This window comes from Ceratotherium simum, chromosome 31 (genome assembly GCF_057802395.1).
Source record: "Ceratotherium simum simum isolate JZ-2026a chromosome 31, ASM5780239v1, whole genome shotgun sequence".
Taxonomy (NCBI): Eukaryota; Metazoa; Chordata; class Mammalia; order Perissodactyla; family Rhinocerotidae; genus Ceratotherium; species Ceratotherium simum.
The window spans coordinates 35,489,178-35,513,979 of NC_141930.1; the positions used below are offsets into that span (position 1 = coordinate 35,489,178).

General features: G+C 36.5%; 1 protein-coding gene and 1 long non-coding RNA gene across 2 annotated transcripts in view; both read right to left on the reverse strand.

The window, feature by feature from the left end:
• LOC147913064 (uncharacterized) overlaps nt 1-24,802 on the reverse strand; it is a 318,208-nt gene that overhangs the window by 198,417 nt on the left and 94,989 nt on the right. The window lies entirely within an intron of this gene.
• Nucleotides 1-24,802, reverse strand: PPDPFL (pancreatic progenitor cell differentiation and proliferation factor like). Its single transcript, XM_087420356.1, is given in 4 exon segments — nt 1-197; nt 22,932-23,057; nt 23,160-23,237; nt 24,691-24,802. Coding segments are annotated over 4 exon segments (456 nt in total). The 5' UTR covers nt 24,746-24,802.

Here is a 24,802-nt window from a genome sequence, read left to right on the forward strand (position 1 = left end):
TCATTCATTCTCACAGGAGGCCTCTAGGAGCTGAGGGCCTGGGTTCTGCAGCCATAAGAACTGAGTTCTGCCAACAATCTGAATCAGCTTGGAGAGGCTTGCAGAGTCCAGAACAAAGACAGCCCACTTAAATCCTTGGTTGTGGCCTATAAGACCTTGAGTCCAGCCAAGCAGCCCAGATTCCTGACCCGTGAAAACTGTGAGGTCATAAGTTTGTGTTACATTAGCTGCCAAACTTGTGGTGAGTTTTATGCAGCAATAGAAAAATGAATGCCATATGTTACACAATTCTCTGAAAACAAGGGTTAAAGCTTGTTTTTCCCCAAGCATCCATACAAATGTTCACAAAAAGTAATAGTGATCCACAACATTCTCTGGCGATAAGGGAATGTAGTTGGAAATTGATAACAAAACTAGAAAACGAAACAATAATGACAAATATCTTTTTAACTAAAAATTTAAAAACCTCTTAACTTTTGAGTCAGAAAGGAAAACAAATCAAAATTATAGACAATATAGAAAGTAACCAAAACTAGAATACTCTACATCAGAGCTTTTGATCTGCAGCTCAAGTTGAAGAAAGAGAAAAATTCATAACCTTAAATACTCGTATTATTAAATATTTTCAAATGGAATGAAAATAAAGACATTAACTTCCAACTGAGAAATTAAAAAAAAATAATAGAACAACAAAATCAATCTAAGGAAAGTAATAGATAATTTAAGTTCCAAAGTTTATGAATTCAAAATCATTTAAAAAAGGCAGAACTAAAAAAATTAATGTGAGCTAGTTATTTGTGATAAACAACAAAATATACAAATATTTACCACCAAGTGAAGAAAAAAAGGTTAAAATATTTAAAAATAAGAAATATGATGATGGGGAGACCATAAAAACGCAGCAAATTAAAATAATTCCAAGAGATTATTCTGATCAATTGTATGCTTGTAAATTTTATAACCTATATAAAATGGGTGATGATAATGATGTGAGAAAGCTATAGAAACTATTCCAAGAGCTACCCTCTTCACCCTCATATTGTTTCTAAAACGCTGCACTCTCAGGTGTTCTTATTGGATAATTATACTAAATAGTTAAAGAAAAGATAAGGCTAGAACTTTTAACCTTTTCTAGAACTTAGAAAAAGAAGGAAATATTGCAAATTCTTTTCAAGACACAAGGCAAACATTAAAGCAAGACTCCAAAATGATATCACAAGGAAAGAAAAGTAGAGATCAATTTTGTAGTAAAATAAACTGTCACAACTCAACTCCACAGATATTTACAACGCACTTCAAACATCACCATCTAGTCTTCTTTTTTAAAAAGCTCTTAAATATAGAAATAGATATAGGCTTTCTTAAGAGGCTATATCCTGATGAACTCCCACCAAAAAAAATGCTTAATGGAAAAGCAATTGAAACATTCCAATTATATCCAGAAACAAGTTTCTTCATCACCAGCCTAAGGGTCACTGCATTGCAAGTCAGGGGTATGTTTTCAAGGAATATAATGTGAATGATGTTCCCTCACCAGGTTGTGTAGTTCAGCTTTTACTGGACAGCTTTTATTCCACATTGCTCTGGATATATTGGCCAATACAACTAGACAAGAGGAAGAAATGAGATATAAAAACCAGAAAGTAGAATGCAAAATAATAACTTATTTACAGATGATATGATTATTTATTTTGTAATTAGAAAAAAAATGAACTGAAAACCTCTTATAAATGACATGAGAATTCATAACATATCTAAGTGGAAAATTAATATACATAAATCATTAGTCTGCAATATACAAACACAAGCAGTTAGAAGTGGAAATGGGAGGAAACATAATATAAAATACAGGAATATAACCAACACCCCAAACACAGATCAACGTGAGTGAAATCTTGAAATGCTACTGAGAGACACAAATGAAGTCTCAAGCAATGGAAAAGCACACTTAATCCTGGGGGGAAATAATTCAATAAGAATGAAAATTCTTCCAAAGTTAATCTTGCAAGTTAACACAGTTGCAATATAACAACAACATTTTGGGAAAAAAAGGAGAGAAAAGGAAAATTTTCAAACCTCATATGGAAAACTAAAAAGCAAAAATAGAAAAGGAATTTCTGAAGAAAAAAGTAATGAGGAAAAGACTTCTGCTTCTGGGAAGATGGAGTAGATGAATTCCTCCCATTAAGTAAAACTAAAAACACTGGACATTATATATAAAACAAATATAATAAGTCTCTAAAGAAGAAATGGCTGAAGTTCTCAGATCTAGGGATGACTTTGTTCCCTGGGTTGTATTTTTCCTTCATACTCCTGAATACTGGAGAAGCCAGCAACTGGGAGACACCAATGGGCACAGACAAAAAAAATAGAACCCAAGGAAAGTCTGCGCAATCAGATCAAAAGGCCAGGACAGGGGCATGTTAGCCAGACAGAAAACTTTTGATAATAATCGCTCTACTACAGCCAAACACCACAGAAAAATCTGAGGCTCTACTCCCACTCAGGCCAGCAAAGGCTAAGTGGGAGCCTCGACTCCCATTCCTGTAAGTCTGTAATGGGGAACCCCAATCCTCAGAACTGGTGTCAGAAAAGGTGTTAGAGTGTGGAGCCAGGACTGCCACCCCCACTGGCTCCTAATAAACTTCCTTCCACGTGGTGTCAGTGGAAGCTACCTGGCAGCCTGGACTTCCACCCTCACTCAACAGTAACAAGGGAGCCCTCCCCCTCCTCACTGGGGTGCCGTCAGTCAACACCAGGTGGAGAGTCAGGACTTTCTCCCCACTCAGCAGTAACAAGGAGCTCCTCTCCCCCCAGGTGTCAACAGTCTAGTGGAGAACCTGGTGTTCTACATACACTTGGCAGTAATGAGGTAGCACCCTACCTCCACCCCTTGGAATGGTGTCAGAGGAGGCCTGCTAAAATATATGATATAAATAAGATCCAGAATCTTGTAATGCAATACTCAAAATGTCCAGGAATCAATCAAAAATCACTCATCATACCAAGAATCAGGAAGATCCCAAACTGAATGAGAAAAAAGTCAAGAAATGCCAACACTGAGATGAAACAGATGTTGGAATTATCTGTCAAGGATTTCAAAGCAATCATTATAAATATACTTCAGTGAGCAATTACAAACACGCTTGAAACAAATCTAAAAAAAAGGCTGAAGTCTCAGCAAGGGTCAAAGTTATAAAGAAGAACCAAGTGGAAATTTTAGAACTGAAAGATTCAATAAGCAAAATTAAAAGCTCAAATGGTAAACTCAACAGTAGGATGAAGGGGACAGAGGAAAGCATCAGCGAACTTGAAGATAGAACAATAGAAGTAACCATTCATGAACAACAGAGAGCAAATAGACTGAAGAAAAAAATGGACAGAATCTCAAGGACCTGTTGGACTACAACAAGAGATTTAAAATTTGTGTCCTTGGAGTCACAGAAGGAGAGATGAAAGTAGGTACAATAGACTTCCCTTCTCTTGGGTTTTCTAAATTATGATTGATAGTTAAAGCAAAAATTCAATATCACTACACACTTATCAAAAACAACTGAAATAACAAAAAAGTGACAATATCAAATTCTTGGGAGGATGTGGAAAATCTGAATCACTCATACATTGCTGGTGGGAATGTAAAATGGTTCAGCCACTCTGGAAAACAGTTTGTCAGTTTCTTATAAAACTAAACATGCAACTACCGTATGACCCAGCAAACTGCACATAAGCATTTACTCTAGAGAAATAAAAAGTTATGTTCACACAAAAACACGTATGTTGATGTTCTTAGCAAGTTTATTCATAATACCTCTACCAGGAAAGTGCCCTTCAACAGGTGAATGGTGAAACAAACTGTGGTACATCTGTACCATGAAACACTACTCAGCAATAAAAAAGAAGGAACTATTGACACATGCTAAAACTTATATGAATCTCAAAGCAATTATGCTGAGTGAAAAAAAATCCAATTCCAAAAGTTTAAACAATGCATGTAATGTATGATTCCATTTATATATAATTCTCAAAATGACAAAATTATAGAAATGGAAACAGATTAGTGTTTTCCAGGGGTCAAGGATGGTGGAGAGGGAGGCATAGGACTACAAAGGGATAGCAGAAGAGAGACCTTCCTGGTGATGCAATAGTTCTGTATCCTTTATTGTGGGGGTGGTTACATGAACCTACCTAGGACAAAATGACATAGAACTATAAACACACACTATACCAATGTCAGATTCCTTCTTTTGATATTGCTCTATAATTATGTAAGATATAATCATTGGAGGAAATTGGGTGAGGGGTACACAGAACCTCTCTGTACTATCTTTGTAACTTCCTGTGAACTTTTTAAAATGAAAAGTTAAGAGTGACGTCAGCATCATGGTGGAGTGAGCTTCCCCCATGGAACTCTCCTCCTCTAAGACACAACAAAAAGGACATTCATAGTCCACCAGAAGCTATTCACACAACACAGGGGACGTCTGAGGCACCCAGGCAGCCGTACACCCAAGGACTGAAGTGCTAGAATCCCCAGAGGAAGTGGAAGGAGGTAAGAGGAGCTCCCTTCCTTCCCAAAGGACGGCAACCCAGAGACTGAGACCACTGGCTTTCAGAGAGGGTGGGAGAGGTGGCCCTCCACAGGAAAACAAGTACTCTCCAAGATCCTCACAGCCCATGGGGAATCCCCCTATGGAGGGAGTGGAACTGTTGCATACTTTCCACAAGCTAGCCCCTCAGGAGGGCAGAGAGCAACAGCAAGGCAAGACACTTCTGAGATTGGGGAAGGGAAAGTAAGAGCCCCTCCCCACCCAGGCCACCTTCCTGGTGCCTCAGCACTGTGGTCCTGCAGCCTTGGCACAGCGGCACTTCAGCTTGGCCCTGGCCCCAGAGGCAGCTGCTCCCAGGTGTCTGGGCACCAGGAGTGGCAAACCCCCAATGTTGGGGCCACACTACCAGCAGCAGTGTGATGGTGCCTTACCCCCAGAGGCAGTGGCCCCCAGGTGCCTGGGCCCCACCAGTGGTGGGGCGTGCCTGTGCTCCCACACCAGAGGTGGTGGCAGCTCAGGCCTCACCACACCACAGCCTCAGCTGCTCCGGCTCCACCGTGCCACAGCTTCAGCTCCTTCGGCTCGACCTCCCCCCAGGCTCCAGCTGCTTCGGCTTGGCCGTGCTCAGGCTCCAGCTGACTTGGCATCAGCAACTTTGGCCCAGCCACACTCTAGTTCCAGCTTCTTCAGCCCACTTGCACTCCAGCTCCTGCTTCTTCAGCCCAGCCATGCTTCAGCTGCAGCTGCTTCAACCCACTTGCACCTGAGCTCCAGCTGCTTCAGCCTAGCTGTACTCAAGTCCCAGCTGTTCCCACACTCCAGCTGTTCCCACACTTCACTCCCAGCAGCCTCCGCTCAGCCATGCTTCAGATCAGCCGTGCTTCAGTTCAGCCACACCTCAGCTCAGCTGTGGGGTGAGGAGAGTGCCCACAGATCAAGGTGGGCCAGAATACACAGTCTTTGACCCCCACCCAGTGGAGGCAAAAGGAAACTGCGACCATTTATTTTCACTATGAGGAAAAATAAGGTAATACCGACAGACACTATGGAAAAATATATTAAATCTCCAGACCAAAAGGAAAATGACAAGCACCCAGAAGTCAACCCAGAAAGCACAGAAATGTATAACCTGAATGACAGAGAATTCAAAATAGCCATCATAAAAAAGCTTAATGAAATACAAGAAAACACAGATAGGCAATTCTATGAAATCAGGAGTTTCTTCACAAAAGAGATTGAAACTATAAACAAAAACCAATCAGAAATCTTAGAGATGAAAAACACAATAGAGGAGATAAAGACAAATCTGGAAGCCTTAAGCATCAGAGCTGACAATATGGAGGAAAGAATTAGCAATATTGAAGACAGCAACGCAGAAATGCTCCAGATAGAGGAGGAAAGAGAACTAAGACTAAAAAGAAATGAAGAAACTCTCCAAGAAATGTCCGACTCAATTAGGAAATCCACCATAAGGATTATAGGTATTCCAGAGGGAGAAGAGAGGGAAAAAGGAGCAGAGAACTTGTTCAAAGAAATAACAGCTGAGAACTTCTCAAACCTGGGGAAGGAGCTGGAAATATCAGTGAATGAAATAAATAGATCTCCTAAATATATCAACAAGAAAAGACTCTCTCTAAGGCATATAGTAGTAAAGCTTGCAAAAGTCAATGGCAAAGGGCAGCTAGACAAAAAAAAAAAAATAACATACAAAGGATTTCCTATCAGGCTTTCAGCCAATTTCTCCACAGAAACCTTACAGGGAAGGAGATAATGGAACAATATATTCAAAATTCTGAAAGATAAAAACTTTCAGCCAAGCATACTCTATCCAGTGAAAATATCCTTCAGATATGATAGAGAAATAATAACCATCCCAGATAAACAAAAGCTAAGGGAGTTCTTTGCCACAAGACCCCCACTACAAAAAGTGCTCATAAAGGCCCTAATGCCTGAGGAAAAAAAGAGTAAAGGGATTCAAAGTTTTCAACAAGGAGGAAAATAGGTTGACAAAACCAGACAACTTGCAGCTCTCTATCAGAATAGATCAGCAAACACTTAATCATAAAACCAAACATCAAGGGAAGGTAAGCACCAAAAATAAATATAACCTCATCACTTTAAACACAAACTCACAACACAAGAAGGAATAGGATGTGACAACAATAACTTAAATGGGGAAGAGGAAAGGGATCGAATAGACTTAGTCTAAGGGAATAAGAGGCCATCAAAAAATGGACTATCACATCCGTGAGATTTTTTTATACAAACCTCATGGTAACCACTAACCAAATAATCAGAACAGAGTCACATACAATAAAGAAAGAGAAAACTACAAGAAACCCCATGGAGAACTACCAAACTGAATTGGTAGTCCAAAACAAATGGGACAAGAAAAAAAAGAAATGCAAAAGAACTGGAAAAGAGCGATAAAATAGCAACAATAAGCCCTCATATATCAATAATTACCCTAAATGTAAATGGACTGAACTCTTCAATCAAAAGACACAGAGTAGTGGGATAGATTAAAAAACAAGACCCAACAATATGCTGCCTCCAGGAAACACTTCTCAGCTCTAAAGACAAACATAGGCTCAGAGTGAAAGTATGGAAGACAATATTCCAAGCTAATGGCAGACAAAAGAAAGCAAATATTTCCAACTTATATCAGACAAAGTTGACTTTGTCTGTAATGAAAGACAGGTAATGAAAGACAAAGAGAGGCAATATGTAATGATAAAAGGGACACTCCATAAATAAGATATATCACTTTTAAATATATATGCACCCAACACAGGAGCACCAAGGTACATAAATAAACTATTAACAAACATAAAAGGAGATATTAACAACAACACAATAATACTAGAGGATCTTAACACCCCACTTTCATCAATGGATAGATCATCCAGACAGAAAATCAATAAGGAAATAATGGACTTAAATGAACAACTTGATGAGATGGACTTAATAGATATATATAGAGCACTCCATCCAAACACAGCAGATTTCACTTTCTTCTCATGCCTGCATGGAACATTCTCAAGAATAGACTATATGTTTGGAAACAAGGCATGCTTATATAAATTTAAGAAGATTGAAATCATAACAAGCACCTTTTCTGACCATAACAACATGAAGCTAGAAATCAACTACAAGAAAAACACTGGGTAAGTGACAAAGTTGTGGAGACTAAACAGCATGCTCCTAAACAACCAATGGATCATTGATAAAATTAAAGAAGAAATCACATCATATCTGGAGACAAATAAAACCAAAAATACACCTTACCAAATCATATGGGATGCAACAAAAGCAGTCCTGAGAGGGAAACTCATAGCAATGCAGGCCCACTTTAACAAACAAGAAAAAGCCCAAATAAGAAACCTCAAACTAAGCCTAACAGAATTAGAAATAGAAGAACAAAGCCTAAGGCCAGCAGAAGGAGGAAAATAATACAAATCAGAGCAGAAATAAATGAAATTGAAATAAAAAAAAACAGTAGAAAGGATCAATGAAACAAAGAGCTGGTTCTTTGAGAAGATAAACAAAATGGACAGGCCCTTAGCCAGACTCACTAAGAAAAAAAGAGACAAAGCTCAAATAAATAAAATTAGAAATAAAAGAGGAGAAATTACAACAGATACCACAGAAATACAAAAGACTGTAAACGAATACTATGAAAAACTATATGCCAACAAATTGGACTATCTAGATGAAATGGACAAATTCTTAGACTCATACAACCTCCCAAAACTGAATCAAGAAGAAATAGAGAACCTGAATAGACCAATCACAAGTAAAGAGATTGAAACAGTAATCAAAAACCTCCCAAAAAATAAAAGTCCAGGACCAGATGGCTTCTCTGGAAAATTTTACCAAACATTCAAAGAAGACATAATACCTATCCTTCTCAAACTATTCCAAAAAATAGAGGAAGATGGAACACTTCCCAACACATTCTACCAGGTCAACATCACCCTGATACAAAAGCCAGCCAAAGACAGTACTAAGAAGGAAAGCCACAGACCAATATCCCTGATGAACATAGATGCAAAATCCTCAACAAACTATTGGCAAACCGAATACAGCAATACATTAAAAAGATCATCCACCACGATCAAGTGGGATTTATACCAGGGACACAGAGATGGTTCAACATCCTCAAATCAATCAATGTGATGCACCACATTAACAAAACAAGGAATAAAAACCATATGATCATCTCAATAGATGCAGAGAAGGCATTTGACAAGATCCAACATCCATATATGATAAAAACTCTCAAGAAAATGGATATAGAAGGAAAGTACCTTAACATAATAAAGGCCATATATGACAAACACACAGCCAACATAATACTCAATGGGGAAAAACTGAAAGCCATCCCTCTGAAAACAGGAACAAGACAAGGGTACCCACTCTCGCCACTCTCATTCAACACAGTACTTGAGGTTCTGGTCAGAGTAATTAGGCAAGAGAAAGAATAAAAGGAATCCAAATAGGCAATGAAGAAGTGAAACTCTTGCTGTTTGCAGATGACATGATCTTATATATAGAAAACCCTAAAGAATCCTTTCAAAACTATTAGAAATAATCAACAACTACAGCAAAGTTGCAGGGTACAAAATCAACTTACAGAAATCAGTTGCATTTTTATATACCAACAACAAACTGACAGAAAGTGAACTCAAGAAGACAATCCCATTTACAATTGCAACAAAAAGAATAAAATATCTAGGAATAAATTTAACCAAGGAAGTGAAAGACCCATACAATGAAAACTATAAGACATTATTGAGGGAAATCAATGATGACATAAAGAAATGGAAAAATATTCCATACACTTGGATTGGAAGAATAAACATAATTAAAATGTCCAGACTAACCAAAGCAATCTACAGATTCAATGCAATCCCAATAAGAATCCCAAGGACATTCTTCAAGGAAATAGAACAAAGAATACTGAAATTCATATGGGGCAAGAAGAGACCCCAAACAGCTAAAGCAAGCCTAAAAAAAAAAAAAAAAGCTGGAGGCATCACAATCCTGGACTTCAAAACATACTACAAAGTGATAGTGATCAAAACGGCATGGTACTGGTACAAAAACAGACACACAGATCAATGGAACAGACTTGAAAGCCCAGAAATAAAACCTCACATCTACGGGCAGTTAATCTTTGACAAAGTAGCTAAGAACATACAATGGAGAAAGGAAAGTCTCTTCAGTAAATGGTGCTGGGAAAACTGGACAACCACCTGCAAAAGAATGAAAGTAGACCATCTTTTGCCATACACAAAAATTAACTCAAAATAGATCAAAGACCTGAAGGTGAGACCTGAAACTATAAAATTCTTGGAGGAAAATATTTGTAGTACACTATTCGTCATCGACCATAAAGGGTTCTTTTTGAATTCCATATCTACTCAGACAAGGGAAACAAAAGAAAAAATAAACATGTGGGACTTCATCACATTAAAGAGCTTCTACAAGGCAAATGAAACCAGGATCAAAATGAATTGGCAACACACCAGCTGGGAAAAAACATTTGCAAACCATATATCCTACAACGGATTAATCTCCATAATATATAAAGAAGTCACACAACTGAACAACAAAAAAACAAACAACCCGATCAAAAAATGGGCAGAGGAAATGAACAGACATTTCTTCAAAGAAGATATACAGATGACGAATAGGCACATGAAAAGATGCTCAACATCACTAGTCATCAGGAAAATGCAAATCAAAACCACACTAAGGTATCATCTTATACCCATTAGAATGGCTGTAATCACCAAGACAAATAACAACAAATGCTGGAGAGGCTGTGGAGAAATGGGAACCCTAATTCACTGCTGATGGGAATGCAAACTGGCACAGCCTGTATGGAAAACAATATGGAGATTCCTCAAAAATTGAAAATAGAAATACCTTATGATCCAGTTATCCCACTACTGGGTATCTACTCAACGAACCTGAAATCAACAATCCAAAGAGGCTTATGCACCCCTATGTTCATTGCAACGTTATTCACTATAGCCAAGACATGGAAGCAACCCAAGTGTCCCTCGACTGATGATTGGATAAAGAAGATATGGTATATATATACCATGGAATACTACTCAGCCATAAAAAAAGACAAAATTGTCTCATTTGCAACAACATGGATGGACCTGGAGGGTATTATGTTAAGCGAAATAAGCCAGAGAGAGAAAGACAAACGCTGCATGATTTCACTCATATGTGGAAGATAAACCAACACACGGACAGATAGAACCGTTTGGTAGTTAACAGGGGCAAGGGGGGTGGGGGTTGGGCACAAGGGGTGAAGGGATGCATTTACATGGTGACTGACAAACAATAATGTACAATAAAAATTTCACGATAAAGAAAAAAATGAAAAGTTAAACAAAAATACTAATGAGGGAAAATTAGCCCTTCCAAATATTAGTATGAATTATAAAATTATGGTAATTAGTGACTGGTCTTATGGGAATAGGCAGACACACCAAGAAGATCAAAAATAAAGTCTAGAAATAGATCTAGATACACCGAGGAAAAAAAATAAGGTCCCATTTCAAATCAATGCAAACTTTCAAATCAATGAATCAAATCAATGAAGAAGAGACATTATTCAACAAATTATGTTAGAACAACAGAGTAGCTATCAAGAATTTTAAAAAGTTCACATTTTTTCACGTTCATCACATCTCTTGCCAAAATAAAGTGCAGATAGAAAAAAAATAATAATGTTAAAAATGAAATTACAAAAGTACTAGAAATAAGGGGAAAATTAAAAAAATATATTTTTGTGGGGAAGGATTTCTAACTATGAAACAAAATCCAGAAGTAAACAAAAGAAATATTGTTAAATTTTACTACATAAAAAATTTCTTCATGATAAAACTCCATTAACAGAATTAATTTCAGGCAATAACCTGAGAAAACAATATAACATATGAAAACAAAAAGACTTACTTTCTTAAAATATAAAGTACTCTTATAAAGGCTGTGAATAGTGAATTCATATAAAGGAAATGCAGATTCCCTTACCTAGTAAAAAAGAAATGTGTATCCTTCTTTATAATAAAACTTTCAATAGAAACTAGTGAGATATCATGGCTTTTCTTAAGAGGCTGAAAAGGATCTACATTTGATACACATTGTGTTGGCTGAGATGGAGGGCAACAGGCCCTCCTAGGTGTTATTGCAGGGAGTATAAAGTGGTACAACTTTTATAGAGAGAATTTGGGGACTGCCTATTAAAATCTAAAATTAATCCTTTGACCAAGGAATTTCACTTCTAGGTATGTATCCTACAAACTAATTATTGTACATGTATGAAATAACATTTTGGTAATAGTAAAAGATTGGGGAAAAAAACTAAAAATCCATTAATAGGAGATTACCGAAAAAAATTAGGGGCCATTACAACAAGTTTTTATAACAATGGGGTATCTCAACTAGCACTGATGTGGAAAGTTCTTAACTACTATAAATCCAAATACAAAGCGGAGAATGGTTTGGTTGGCATGCTACCATAAAAAATGCCCAGTCCATGTCTATACGTATATCTATCTATCTTTTGTAATTTTTGTAAAGTATCTAAAATATTGTTAAAAGTACATGTAAGAATCTGGTAACAATTGTTTCTTCAGGGAATGGGAACTGGATTTGGGGGGTGAAACAGAGGGAGAGGCATACTTTTCAAATTCTTCTGTTTGTTTCGTTTGAAATGTATACTATATGCACATAGTACTCATTCTAAGTAAATTATTCTTTCACAAAACGCATGCCCCAGTTTCTAACTGTTCGACACTCCTGACAGGCAAGAGTCCTGTGTCACCTCCTGTTGAACCCGAGATACCTGGAAGAGCATGATACACTTAATACAATAACAGAGAGGTATCTTGTTTAAGAGACCGAGCCTTGATCATGCATGTGAGTTAGAAGGAAACTACACTCTAAAATCACATGCTGGGTTGTTGCACATCTTTACACCCACACGCTCTTCTCCTCTGTCACCCTTGACCAAGTGAAGGGACCTCCTACACCCACACAGGCACTCGTCAGCCTCCAGGTGAGCACAGAATTTTAATTGATTCTAATAATTGGACCTATTTCCTGCGTAATTCTTAGTATTGATGAAGTATTTTCAAATTCTACAAAGTTTTTAAATTGTTTCTAATAATTTTAAAACTTTTATTAAAAATAAGATTTAGCTCAGCCCATGAGCACAACAATTGAATACAGTACACTGCAACAATTTGAGCAATTGAAATAACAAAGTAAAACCAATTATTATAAATTTGAAACTTTCTATGAACACTGTCCAAAAAAAGTAAATGCTTTACATATCAATTCTCTGTAACTATTGCTAAATTTTATTCTATTTTTAGGAACCCTTGGGTGAGCATGGTGTGTTTTAGATATTACACTTTTTGGAAGAGTTCAAAACAATTTGAATTCTTTTTAAAAAGATCGTTCTTAAAATATAAAATATATTGTATGAAACCACATGCAATAATAAAACTCACAAATATATGTTTTCACTTTTTTCTTCTTTAACGCTATTTTAAATATTTCTGTTGTTCCACTTAAAGTTTAAAGCCCCAGTGGTTATTTTTAACTTCAGCATACTATTTATTCTTTCCTTCTACCTTTCCACAATCTGGAGGCTTCTTTAGCAGACATTTAGTAGACTTTAATTCCCTCACCTCTTTCTTTGCAGGGGAACAGGTGTGATTATCTGGCTGCCCTAGGGCCACAGGTAAAACATGCTCTTCTGTCATACTCATGTGAAATGAGAATGTGTGAGAAGAGTACAGCTGAGTACGTGGTACATGGCAGACAGCCAAAAAAATAATCAATGAATGAATAAAACTAATGTTGCCACTGGGATATGCTTAGCAAAGTCAGGACACATCTCCACTCTCAGTAGTCCTCTTAATCTATGATAACTTAATTCATGTACCATTATTTTTGAAAATTAAGTGATTTTACAGATCAATTTTCTATATTTATTTTGGCAGCCATAGTGCTGTCACAGAATCACAGGAAAAAATTACTATCAATAAGCATAACATGCATTTTATATGAAAGGTGTGCAATGGAGATAAAGTGAGAAAAATTATCATTCTTTCAGATTGTATTTATCTCTAAAATAAGTCATGAATGAATTAGTAACAGAAAAACAAGAAGTGCATTTTAATTTAAAATTGACAGTTTTCTGTAATCATTAACATTTGAGGATATAGAAGAAAACTATCGACAAAAGTGGAAAATCCTTTCAAACTTCAGCTCTTCTTCCAATCTTTTTTTATGCATTTCTCTGTTTATTGACTTACGTTTCACATGTTCATCAGTTGTTTGAATCTCTTCAAATTGACTTTTTATGATTTTTGTCTTGTCTATGAGGACACAATGTCATTGCTTTTCTCAAATGCAGAAAATAGATTCTTAGTATGTTTGCATTTTCTTTTTGTCTTATATTTTTATGTACAGAAGTTTTAAATTTTAAGGAGTTAAACCTATAAATATCTTTTTTAAATTATTTTATTGAAGTCATATGGCTTATAACTGTAAATTTCAAGTGTACATTATTTTATATCAGTTTCTGTATAGACTATCGTGTTCACAACCAATAGTCTAGTTTTTATCCATCACCATACTTATGTGCCCATTTATCCCTTTTACTCTCCCCCTACCCTCTTCCTCTCCCCATTAATCTGTTCTCCTTATCCACACGTTTGTTTATCTTACACACGAGTGAAATTATATAATGTTTGTCTTTCTCTGTCTAGCTTATTTCACTTAGCATAATACTCTCGCAATCCACCCATATTGTCACAAATGGAATGATTTTGTCTTTGTTATGGCTGAATAGTATTCCATTGTGTGTGTGTGTATACATACCACACCTTCTTTATCCATTCATCCATTGATGGGCGCTTGGGTTGCTTCCCATCTTGGCTATTGTAAATAATGTTGTGATGAACATAGGGGTGCATAAATCTCTTTGAATTGTTGATTTCATGTTCTTTGGATAGATATCCAGGAGTGGGATAGCTGGGTCATATGGTATTTCTATTTTAAATTTTTTAAGAAATCTCCATATTGTTTTCCATAGTGGCTGCACCAGTTTGCATGCCCACCAGCAGTGTAGGAGGATTTCTTCTTCCAGTCAGTTTGTTGGGAATAGATTGTAAGATTGCATAGGCAAACAGGAAATATCACTCTGGTTTAATATGTTCAAGTTGATTGATTATACATGTTCAATTCCTTTCTCATTTGAAATAACTTCTCTATATTGCATGATTTTGTGTCCAGAATCACTCACATGTTCTCTCCAGCCAACTGAGCTTTTCACAGCTAAAATTACAACCACAGCTAAACATAGTAGCTTGTTTCCTGTGTTTGGGTAGGAGATGATTGCAGCTTTTGCCAATCCAATGAAGCATTACTCCACATATCTGGTACAAATCACCAGGAGCCCTTGTTAAAGAATGAGATTCCTAAGCCTCAGCTCAGGACCGTTGATTTGGAATTCCTAGAGATGAAGCCCTGGTGTCTGCATTTTATCAAACTCTCCACATGATTCTTAGGCACACCAAATTTTGAGAATTGCAGGACTGCAGCTTTGCTAAAATAGATCACTTCCTCTTTAGGCAACAACAAGGCTCTTTCGGAGTTGTTACACTGCTGTAATACACTTCCAGCCTTTCTCTCTGTTACCTGGCATTTTAATTATTCAGCATTAGAGAGGGCATTATTGCCATTTGAAGAAACACAAGGTGCTTCATCTACACACTTAAGTAACTAATTAGAATAATTAGCTGGAGAGAGATTTGACACATTGAAATTTAATATTTTCTAAAATTTGAAAGGAAGAGGAGTACGGAATAGTGTTAAAAGGTGGTTTTCAAAAGGAAAATATTTGTTGGTTGAATTGAAATAAATTGGCCAGTTACAGGTTGGTTAAACCTTTTAAATATGTGTAAGAAAAATTAATTAACTTCCACAAATTCCTCATTCCTATTCCAGTCCTGCACTGCTGCTCTGAATGTAGTCTACACTGCTTTCAATTTGGGATCCTACTCCTATGGAGTCCAGAACTTAGGACCAATTGAGTTCTTATATTCACCATCAGACTCAGATGTGCTCTTACATCAGCTACTGCAATGAACGGCAGCGAAACATGATGAAGCTAGAGGGATGTTTTCTGCACAGTCTCCTTCCAAAATATTAAGCAGTATCAGCAGTAACAGAAAATAAATAGATATGTGAAAGCCATCTAGGATGATAAAGAACACAGCAACATGATCAATTTATTTTGTGGGCTTTATCTGTCTTCTCTTTTTGTGGTGAAATTTAGCTTGAAATTTGAAGATGGATAGCTCCCTAAATGTGCTCTTTAAGATTGCAAAAATATTTTGAAAATAAAATGTTTGTCACTTTTCCTTGCAAAGGAATTTGAAAATCTTAACATTTGCAGTGAGTTGACATACAACTCACAGTTCCAGTAACTTGCATTCATTAATTTGAAAACCTCTGCTAGGCATATAAAAAAGATAAAATATTTATGAACCTCACATTCCAGTTGTCTGTCAAGTTGTCAGATAATTACTATAGTGCAAAGGATTTAATACATTTTGGGTTTACAACCTGGAGGCAAATAAATTTCAATATACGTAACTAAAAATTATGAAGCAAAACTTTTATATCTCACCTATTTAGATAAAACTATAACAAAAATACAAATCATTTTTTTCTGCATAAATGAAATACATATTTGGTTATAATGAATTTGATTAAAATGTATTTAGAGGTTGATTAAAAGCTGTTTGAAACACTGTACTAGAAACATGTCATACTTTTTTTCTCCTCTACCTTTTGGAAACCAAATAATTATACTATAACAGGAGAAAATTTTTCAGATATCACAACTGAAATACATTCTTTCTATACTATTGAGGAAGGAGAGTAACTGTGTAGCACTCTCCTTTTCTAGTTCTTTGATGTGAAATAGTTCTATGAAGATAATTTTTTTTAATGAAACTAGAAAAGAATCTTTAAAATAATATCAACTTATTTATCCATTTGGTATGAGAGGTGGGAAGAAAATGATAGGGTAAAACTTATCTTGTTAGTTCATAAAATTATTTCAGGGGCTGGAGACACCCGGGAGACTGTGCCCCCAGGACTCAAGCATTTACAGGAACTGTGAGGGATGTCAGTGACTTCACCTGCACACTGTTCTGCAGTGTGCTTGTGGACAATTCATAGGTCACCCTGAGGGACTTTAAGAAGAAAGTGCACAATGCCAAAGCCTATCTTTTCTCATCCTGTGTTTATTGGAAACAAACCAAACACTGTGGAGAATTTGACCTCCACATGGAAAATGCCAAATTCTTCCAAAGCAGCTGTCTCTTGACAACAGTGCAAAAGGAGACTGGATCTACTACGCAGAGCTTGGTTAATTGCACTGACTATTTTTTCTGCCTAGAGTACTTTTCACAAAACTGGCCGCTTCTTCTCTTTCAAGACTCAGTCCCCATGCCATCTTCTCAACAAGTCCTTTCCTAGCTACATCAATTAATGCTGCCCTCCCTCAACCTTTGTCCTATATCAATCACTCTTCAACAAAATACCTCGTTACATCACCTTCACTTATCACTATTGTAACAATATTTTCTTTATTGATTTAGTGTTTACTCTTCTTTATTGAAAGATAATGCTTCTTGTGGAAGGGGCCAGCTCTAGCTAAAGAACCTTTGCCATTCCTTTTTGTTGGTATATCAGAGGCTGGCTGTAAAATGTTGAGCAAAGCAGACATGACTCTTAACCCTCATGTAGTTTAAGTGCAGTGAAGAAAACATAAGTTATAGTACAGTGGAGAAAATAAATTAGGCAGACAAACGTAAAATTATAAGTGCCAGGAAAGAGAGAAACATGGACTATCAGAGCCTATAATGAAAAATCAAATTTAGTTAAGTAAATCAGAGAAGGTTTCTCTAGAGAAATGACTTTTGAGCTAAGATTTAAAAAGTGAGTAGATATTAATCAAATGAAGAGAGTGTAAGCTGAGAGAACAGCCTGTGGAAAGACCCTATGGCAAGAGGGAAGATGATGTATATGAGGGACTGAAGGAAGGCTGATGTAGATGGAACACAGGAAGCTCGGGGAGCAAAGCACAAGAATAGATGACGAAGATCTGCATGGGCTAGAATATGTGGGGACTTGTGCCTCTATCCTGAGCATGACAGAATTATGAAATATCGTCGGTGTGTGTGATTGTGTTTGTGTGTTCACAGGGGAGTATTATCAGGTTGTGTTTTGTAAAGATGATTGTAACCAATGTGTAGAGGACATTCAATTCAAGAGATCTAAAAAAGGGTGTAGATAGACCACCTAGCAGGTCATGGCTGTATCCCTCAGGAGAACAGTGAAAGTTTGGATTCAGATAGTGCTGGTGGGAAAGGAAATAAGTAGGTAGATCTAAAGAAAATAAAAAATCAAATCAAAAGGACTTGGTGTTGGATTGGATGTGAAGCATATCAAGGATAACTTGCTACTTGTTTGAGCTGATGAATGGTGTTGCCATTCTCTGAGAGACTAGAAACTATGAGGAGATATTGTGAGTTATTACATCATGAGCTCGGCTTTGACATGTTCATTTGGAGGGTGTCATTGGGAGGTTGGATAAATTATGCCTCTTTGCATTTCTTGAATTTCTATGAGTTAGAAATTTAGCTCTACCATTTAACCTGAACAATTATATTCACTCACTCTTTAATAGCCAAATAGAATTCTGCAATTTTGTTTCCTACAACCCTAACCTCTACATAATGTAGGAAACCCCAAACAGGCCTAAATTCCAATCAGAGGACTTGTACTCTAGTGAGAACCAGTGAATTGGCTGTTGGTAGTTTTATCTATAAAGCATATGGGGTCAATAACTTGGAACTTGCTATTAAAACCATATGTCAAGAAAAAATTAGTGGAATCTCAACACATAATTTCACAGACTCTGAGCAGAAATTGTCAAAACCTTGTTATATTTAATATAGACATCCAAGCCAAGTCAAATAACATTTCACAGTAATAGATTAGAATGATCATAGCATATCTTACATCATTTGAAGTTATGACACCCTTCTCACATATTTAGCCTTCACTATGTACTATCTACCCAGTAGGCAACAGAGCCAGGCAGGAAATTTTTAGCTAAAATAACAGTTATGTTGAGACCTACGTGTGAGGTGCTATTTAAAAACTGCCTCAAAGTGTCTGAACTGTAGGAAAAATACATTAGGAGCAATCAACTAGAATTTACCTAGAAGACATTTTGTTCTCCTTTTTTAATTCTATCATCCTAATTCTGTAGAAACTCTTGGATAGCACACAGGGTTAGTTTCAGTTTTTTAATCATTTTATAAGATTTAATCTTAACATTAGTTTTCAGAAAGATTCCTTATTTTTTTTAAGAATCCCTATCTCTAGAGTGACGTCAGCATCATGGCGGAGTGAGCTTTTCCGTGAACTCTTCCCCTGACAAGATACAACAAAAGGAACAGTCAGAGACCAACAACGGAACCCCAGACAGTGAAAAGCTAGAGTGGAAAGATCCACACTGCCGCATATCTGAGAGCGGAAAGTGCTGGGCCCCCGGAGGAAGTGGGGAGAGGTAAGGAGAACTCTGCTCCCTCCCCATCAGATCAGCGATCCCGGTCTGCTCGGCTCCCAGAGAGGGGGGAGGGGCGGCCCTCGGCGGGGAAACCGTGGCTCTTCAGACTCTCTCAGCCAGTGGGAAACTCCCACACAGAGGACTCAGAAGAGCCACAGGGCTACCATCAACATCTGAGCACCCCAGAGAGCAGATAAAGAGGGGCAAATGAGAAGCCTCCCACATCAGGGACACAGAGGGCAAAAGAGTGAGCTCCCCCCTCCCCGCAAACCGGACCCTGCAGCTCAACCTACCAGACCAGACTTAGCGATCCGCAGCAGACCAGACCAAGTGATCCGCGACAGACCAGACCAAGCGATCTGCGGCAGACCTGATCAAAGGACCAGACCGTGGATTGCAGTGGGAAAAAAAAAAAAGAATCCCTAACTCTATCTATCTATCTGTCTATCAACTATCTATCCATCTTCATATATATATGTGTATGTGTATTAACCACTCTAAAATTCTTAATAACTATATATGCTCATAATAATATGTTTAAAATCTTATGTAAAATTCAGCTACTTTAAACAGTAATAACTTGCAGCAACAGTAACAGTAGTCTAATATTAAAAGCAACAATTTTTGACATATTCAAGATACTACAAACACATATACAAAAAACGTAATTTAACAAATAATATCTTTCTGAGTAAACAAAGTAAACACTAACTTGATAACGTATTTTGGGAAATTCATCAAATAACCTAAATAAGCAATCTGTTCACACATACACTAAGCGGTTAAGAAAAAAGGAATTTGTAGATAATCTTAAACTAAAAACAAAACATCTCACAATTTACCAATTTCTTTTACCATATTTTTCTATCAGCTTAGGAAAAAATCAGTCTTCAGTCACTGTAATTTAATTTTAGACTAAAGCCAAGTGAGATATATAGTCCAAAAATTTAATTGGCCTCTACAAATATATAAAAAGTATAAAAGCAAGCAACCACTAGAAAAACAATAGCATGTAAACAATTATATGCTATTGGGTCAAAATGATGTTTGAGTCTCTTCACTGACAGCAAAGTGATAGAGGAACACAAAATTGAAGGAATGCATGTCCCATTTGGAAAGAGTAGTAAATGATTGGACAATAGTGTCCATCACTGAGAATGCTCAGTCTTGATCGATTGGATAAGAAGACAGTTTTACTATTAAACAATCATGTTTGCTCTACAGGATATTTAATGCAGCATTAGCCACATAAGACTGTAGTCAGTCATATCTACCTCTGAGTGAGTTCAGCATCCCTAATTTCTATGCCTTGCATCCTATATCGAAAAATATTTGCAAGCAATATACAAAAACTCTTCAAGCGAAACTCATTAAGTATTATCTACCCAATATTGAGGAAAGTAGGGAATATTTTACCCAATATAGGGAATACTCACATTCAGAAAATTTATGCCAGTGCTCCTTTTTATAATACATTTATGATACACAAAAACTTGTCATATTAGAAAATTCGAAAATATACAGAAAAAATAAAAAGAAGAAAATTAAAATCATGCATAATCCCATCTCCAGAAATAGCCAATGTTATATTTTGGTATATTTCCTTCTAATCTATTCTTACTCATATATACCTTGTTAATACAACTAAAATCACACCACATATAGGTTTTCCTGCTTTTTTTTACTCAACATTGCATCATCATAATTTTTCATGTTGTTAAATATTATTTAAAATCATGAATTTTAAAGTCTATACAATAACTAATTTGTTAGTACAGTGATATACTTAGCAAGTAATTTATTTATGGTTACGTTTGCTATTTCCTATGTTCATGGTTAAAAATACAATTTTTGTGACTCTTCTCTAAACTTCTGAATCCAGTGTCCTTTAAACCATTATATTAGGCATCAGTACCTCAGTTTTAAGGCATAACAAATCATTCAATTGACATAAAGAGCATCTAACTTGAATTTTTTGAAAATCAAAAATTTTTGAAATTTTTTTTTTTTTTTTTTTTTTTTTGTGAGGAGGACCAGCCCTGAGCTAACATCCAATGCCAATCCTCCTCTTTTTGCTGAGGAAGACTGGCCCTGGGCTAACATCCATGCCCATCTTCCTCTACTTTATATGGGACGCCGCCACAGCATGGCCTAACAAGCGGTGCGTCAGTGCGCACCCGGGATCCGAACCGGCGAACCCCTGGCCGCCGCAGCGGAACGTGCGCACTTAACCGCCTGCGCCACCGGGCCGGCCCCTTTTGAAAATTTTTTGAAAAATAATATGGACAATAATAAAGTTACCCATATAAATTACTACATCTGAAGACTCCTAATTCTGTAAAAGGGCACACGTTTCTAAAGGCATGCTTTTCCAATAGTCTCTATGAAGCTGATGCCATGTGCAGCAATAGTCTTAGTATTGAGGAAAATGTCTAAATTTTATAGGTGGCTGTTGTGATCTTGTCTCATAAATAAGATCTCAGGCGGGATTTTTCTTCTTACAATGGAGAAGAGTCATGTGGAATAGCTTGGGTGCTGAAGGATGTGGTTCACATACGTAGCATTTCAGCAAGTAGAGTCATCTTGATTGTCAGTCAACTATCAGCGCTGTATAAAATAGTAGGCTACTACAATGATGTTCATTGAGTTGCAATACAAAGATGATTAGCTGATAAATGTTTATCTATAAGTTAGGCTGTCTTTATAGTCAAAGTAAAGTGGAAAAATAAATGAACACTTATCTAGATAATTCAGATCAATATACTTGATAAAGAGAGTAAAGAATACATCTTTTTAACTGTTAACTTTTCTTTAATTTTAAAAAGTATCACTATTTAATTGATGCTATTTCAAATTTATTATATGTGGAAAATTAATCAAACCCTTATGTTTTTGTTTATGTTTTTTTTTTAATTTTTATTTATTTATTTTTTCCCCCAAAGCCCCAGTAGATAGTTGCATGTCATAGCTGCACATCCTTCTAGTTGCTGCATGTGGGATGGGGCCCCAGCATGGCTGGAGAAGTGGTACGTCGGTGCATGCCCGGGATCTGAACCCGGGCTGCCAGCAGCGGAATGCGCGCACTTAACCGCTAAGCCACAGGGCCAGCCCAAACCCTTATGTTTTAACATTAAAATCTACGAACCATTATTATTATTTTTATTCTGTCTAGTAGCTAGTCATTAGTAAAATTTCTAAAAAATAAAATACATATTTTTATAAAACCATTAGAATAACAGCTGTGCTATTCAGTGTGTTAGGGTACAAAATGTGTGGAAATGGTTTTATACAAACCCACAAATTCAATCTTCTATCTAGTGATTGGCACCCATATAGAGACCAATCAAGACTAGCAGTGAGACTGAACTAGGTTGTCTAGGATAGCAACTAGATCAATTGTTTCCTGAAGGTATCAGAAAAACAAATTTAGAACTTTGCCTCTCATTCCCAATTTATTCCCCCTAAACAATGATAAAAATTGGCATGTGACTTTTCAATCACTCACTAGTGACAGAGTGCTCCTGACCTGATTGACAGTTAACTAGAATGAGGGAGCAGCTGTTTTTTCCATCTCCATCACTCAAGTATGCTTCATATCAAAGTCTTTACCATCCTCAAGAAATAATGGTAGTTATCCTTATTAGTTAACATAATGATTACTACATACATTGTTTCATTCACTAAATGAGAAATACCCTTGTCAGAAAAGATTAAAACTTACCCACTAGCAGCCAAATCCTTTCTTCTTACGTTTGAAAGCACAGGTTCAGAATAGAAAAATAACTTAAACCACCACGTGGATTCTGCCACTTCAGGTAACCCTATCAAATAAAATTCATATTACTCTGTTACCAAACACATTTGAGAGATTAAAAACAAGGGGAAATAACAAGGGTGATGCTGATAAGAAATAAATTAAATACCTTGCTGGGATTTGTCATCATCTATGAAGTTAACAGAATCAGAGCCAGTTAGAGAACTAACTGAAGAAATACTGGCCGCTGTAGGAAACAAATGGTAATAAATAAATAAGTAACAAGCAAACAGACACACACGTATTATTTATATATAAACTCTCAAGTAGCGTGGTTTGAAACCATTTACTCCTGGCTCATGAGTTCATGAAGTGAAAAACTGAATAAATTATAAATCAATTAAAAAGTCTTCCAGAATAAGTCATATTACATTTTCAACTAATATGGTATATTCCTTTCCATGGTGGACAAAACTCTTTCTCTCTTTTTCTCTCCCTCCTTAGATATAGATATAGAATTTAAAATATATTATAAATATTGTCAAATTCAAACTCTTAGGAAGTAAAAAATCACAAATGAATATTATTGTTCTATATTAGAAATATTACATGTGTATATCCTACAAAAGCTATCAAATTTAGAAATAAGAGAATTATTTTTAAAGAATAAACATTTTATTTGTCTTATCATACTTGTATTTTAAACCTCTAAGTCTTTTAAAAGATCAGAATATAAAAATAACTTCTGGGGCCAGCCTGATGGCGTAGTGGTTGAGTTCACATGCTCCGCTTCGGTGGCCTGGGATCCACAGGCCCGGATCCCAGGCACGGACCCACACACCACTCATCAAGCCATGCTGTGGCAGCATCCCACATACAGAATAGAGGGAGATTGGCATAGATGTTAGCTCAGCAAAAATCTTTCTCAAGCAAAAAGAGGAAGATTGGCAACAGACGTAAGCTCTGGGCCAATCTTCCTCACCAAAATAAATAAATAAATAACTTTTATGGATGTAGTAACACTAAGTAAATGAGCATAATTTAACCTTTTGGTAAAAAGAATAAATAGGTGTTTCCAACTCTTATGCTACAAACAACGCTTGAAATAAGAGTTTTCTACATGTTGCTGACGTACTTTCAATAAATGATAATTTGACTCAGAAATCATTTCATTTTATGAAATATCTGAATTTGCTTTAGGAAGCTACAATTTTCCATTCAGCTATGAATATTCACAGGTGGATACATAAGTAAAAATAAAACTAGCCAGATAGATGCTGACCTATTATCCATAGCAGAAAATCAAAATTAGAAAATCCCTGAAGCAGAGTCACGCTATCCCTTCCTTTCTAAGGAACGAATAATATTTTATTTACGTAAATTATCAGTTTTTAATGTGTCCTATTAAATATAAGGTACATGAAATTTAACATAATTTGAAATATAAGCTTATTTCCACTCTTTTATAGTGTTAATGGCTTCATCAGTACAATAAAACAGTTAAAACAAAGAGATGATCCTTGACAGTACTGATCAGAGTCTCTGATGAGTTCTAGTCCAGTATTCTTCACTCACACACACAGTGGTCAGTCTTCTCCCTTGGGTTCTGACCAGGAAATGATACACAGGTTACTAATATCCCAAAACATCACCCGGAATCATATTCTCTAGAGATACCCTCTAAGGATGCTACAACTTACTTCGATAATACTGATTTTTGGCCAGAAGGCAACGGATGGAAGGTGCTGATGCCATTGCTTTCCCTGTGAGCAAGTGCCAGAGAGACTGAACAGCAGTCAGAGAATCAGTGAC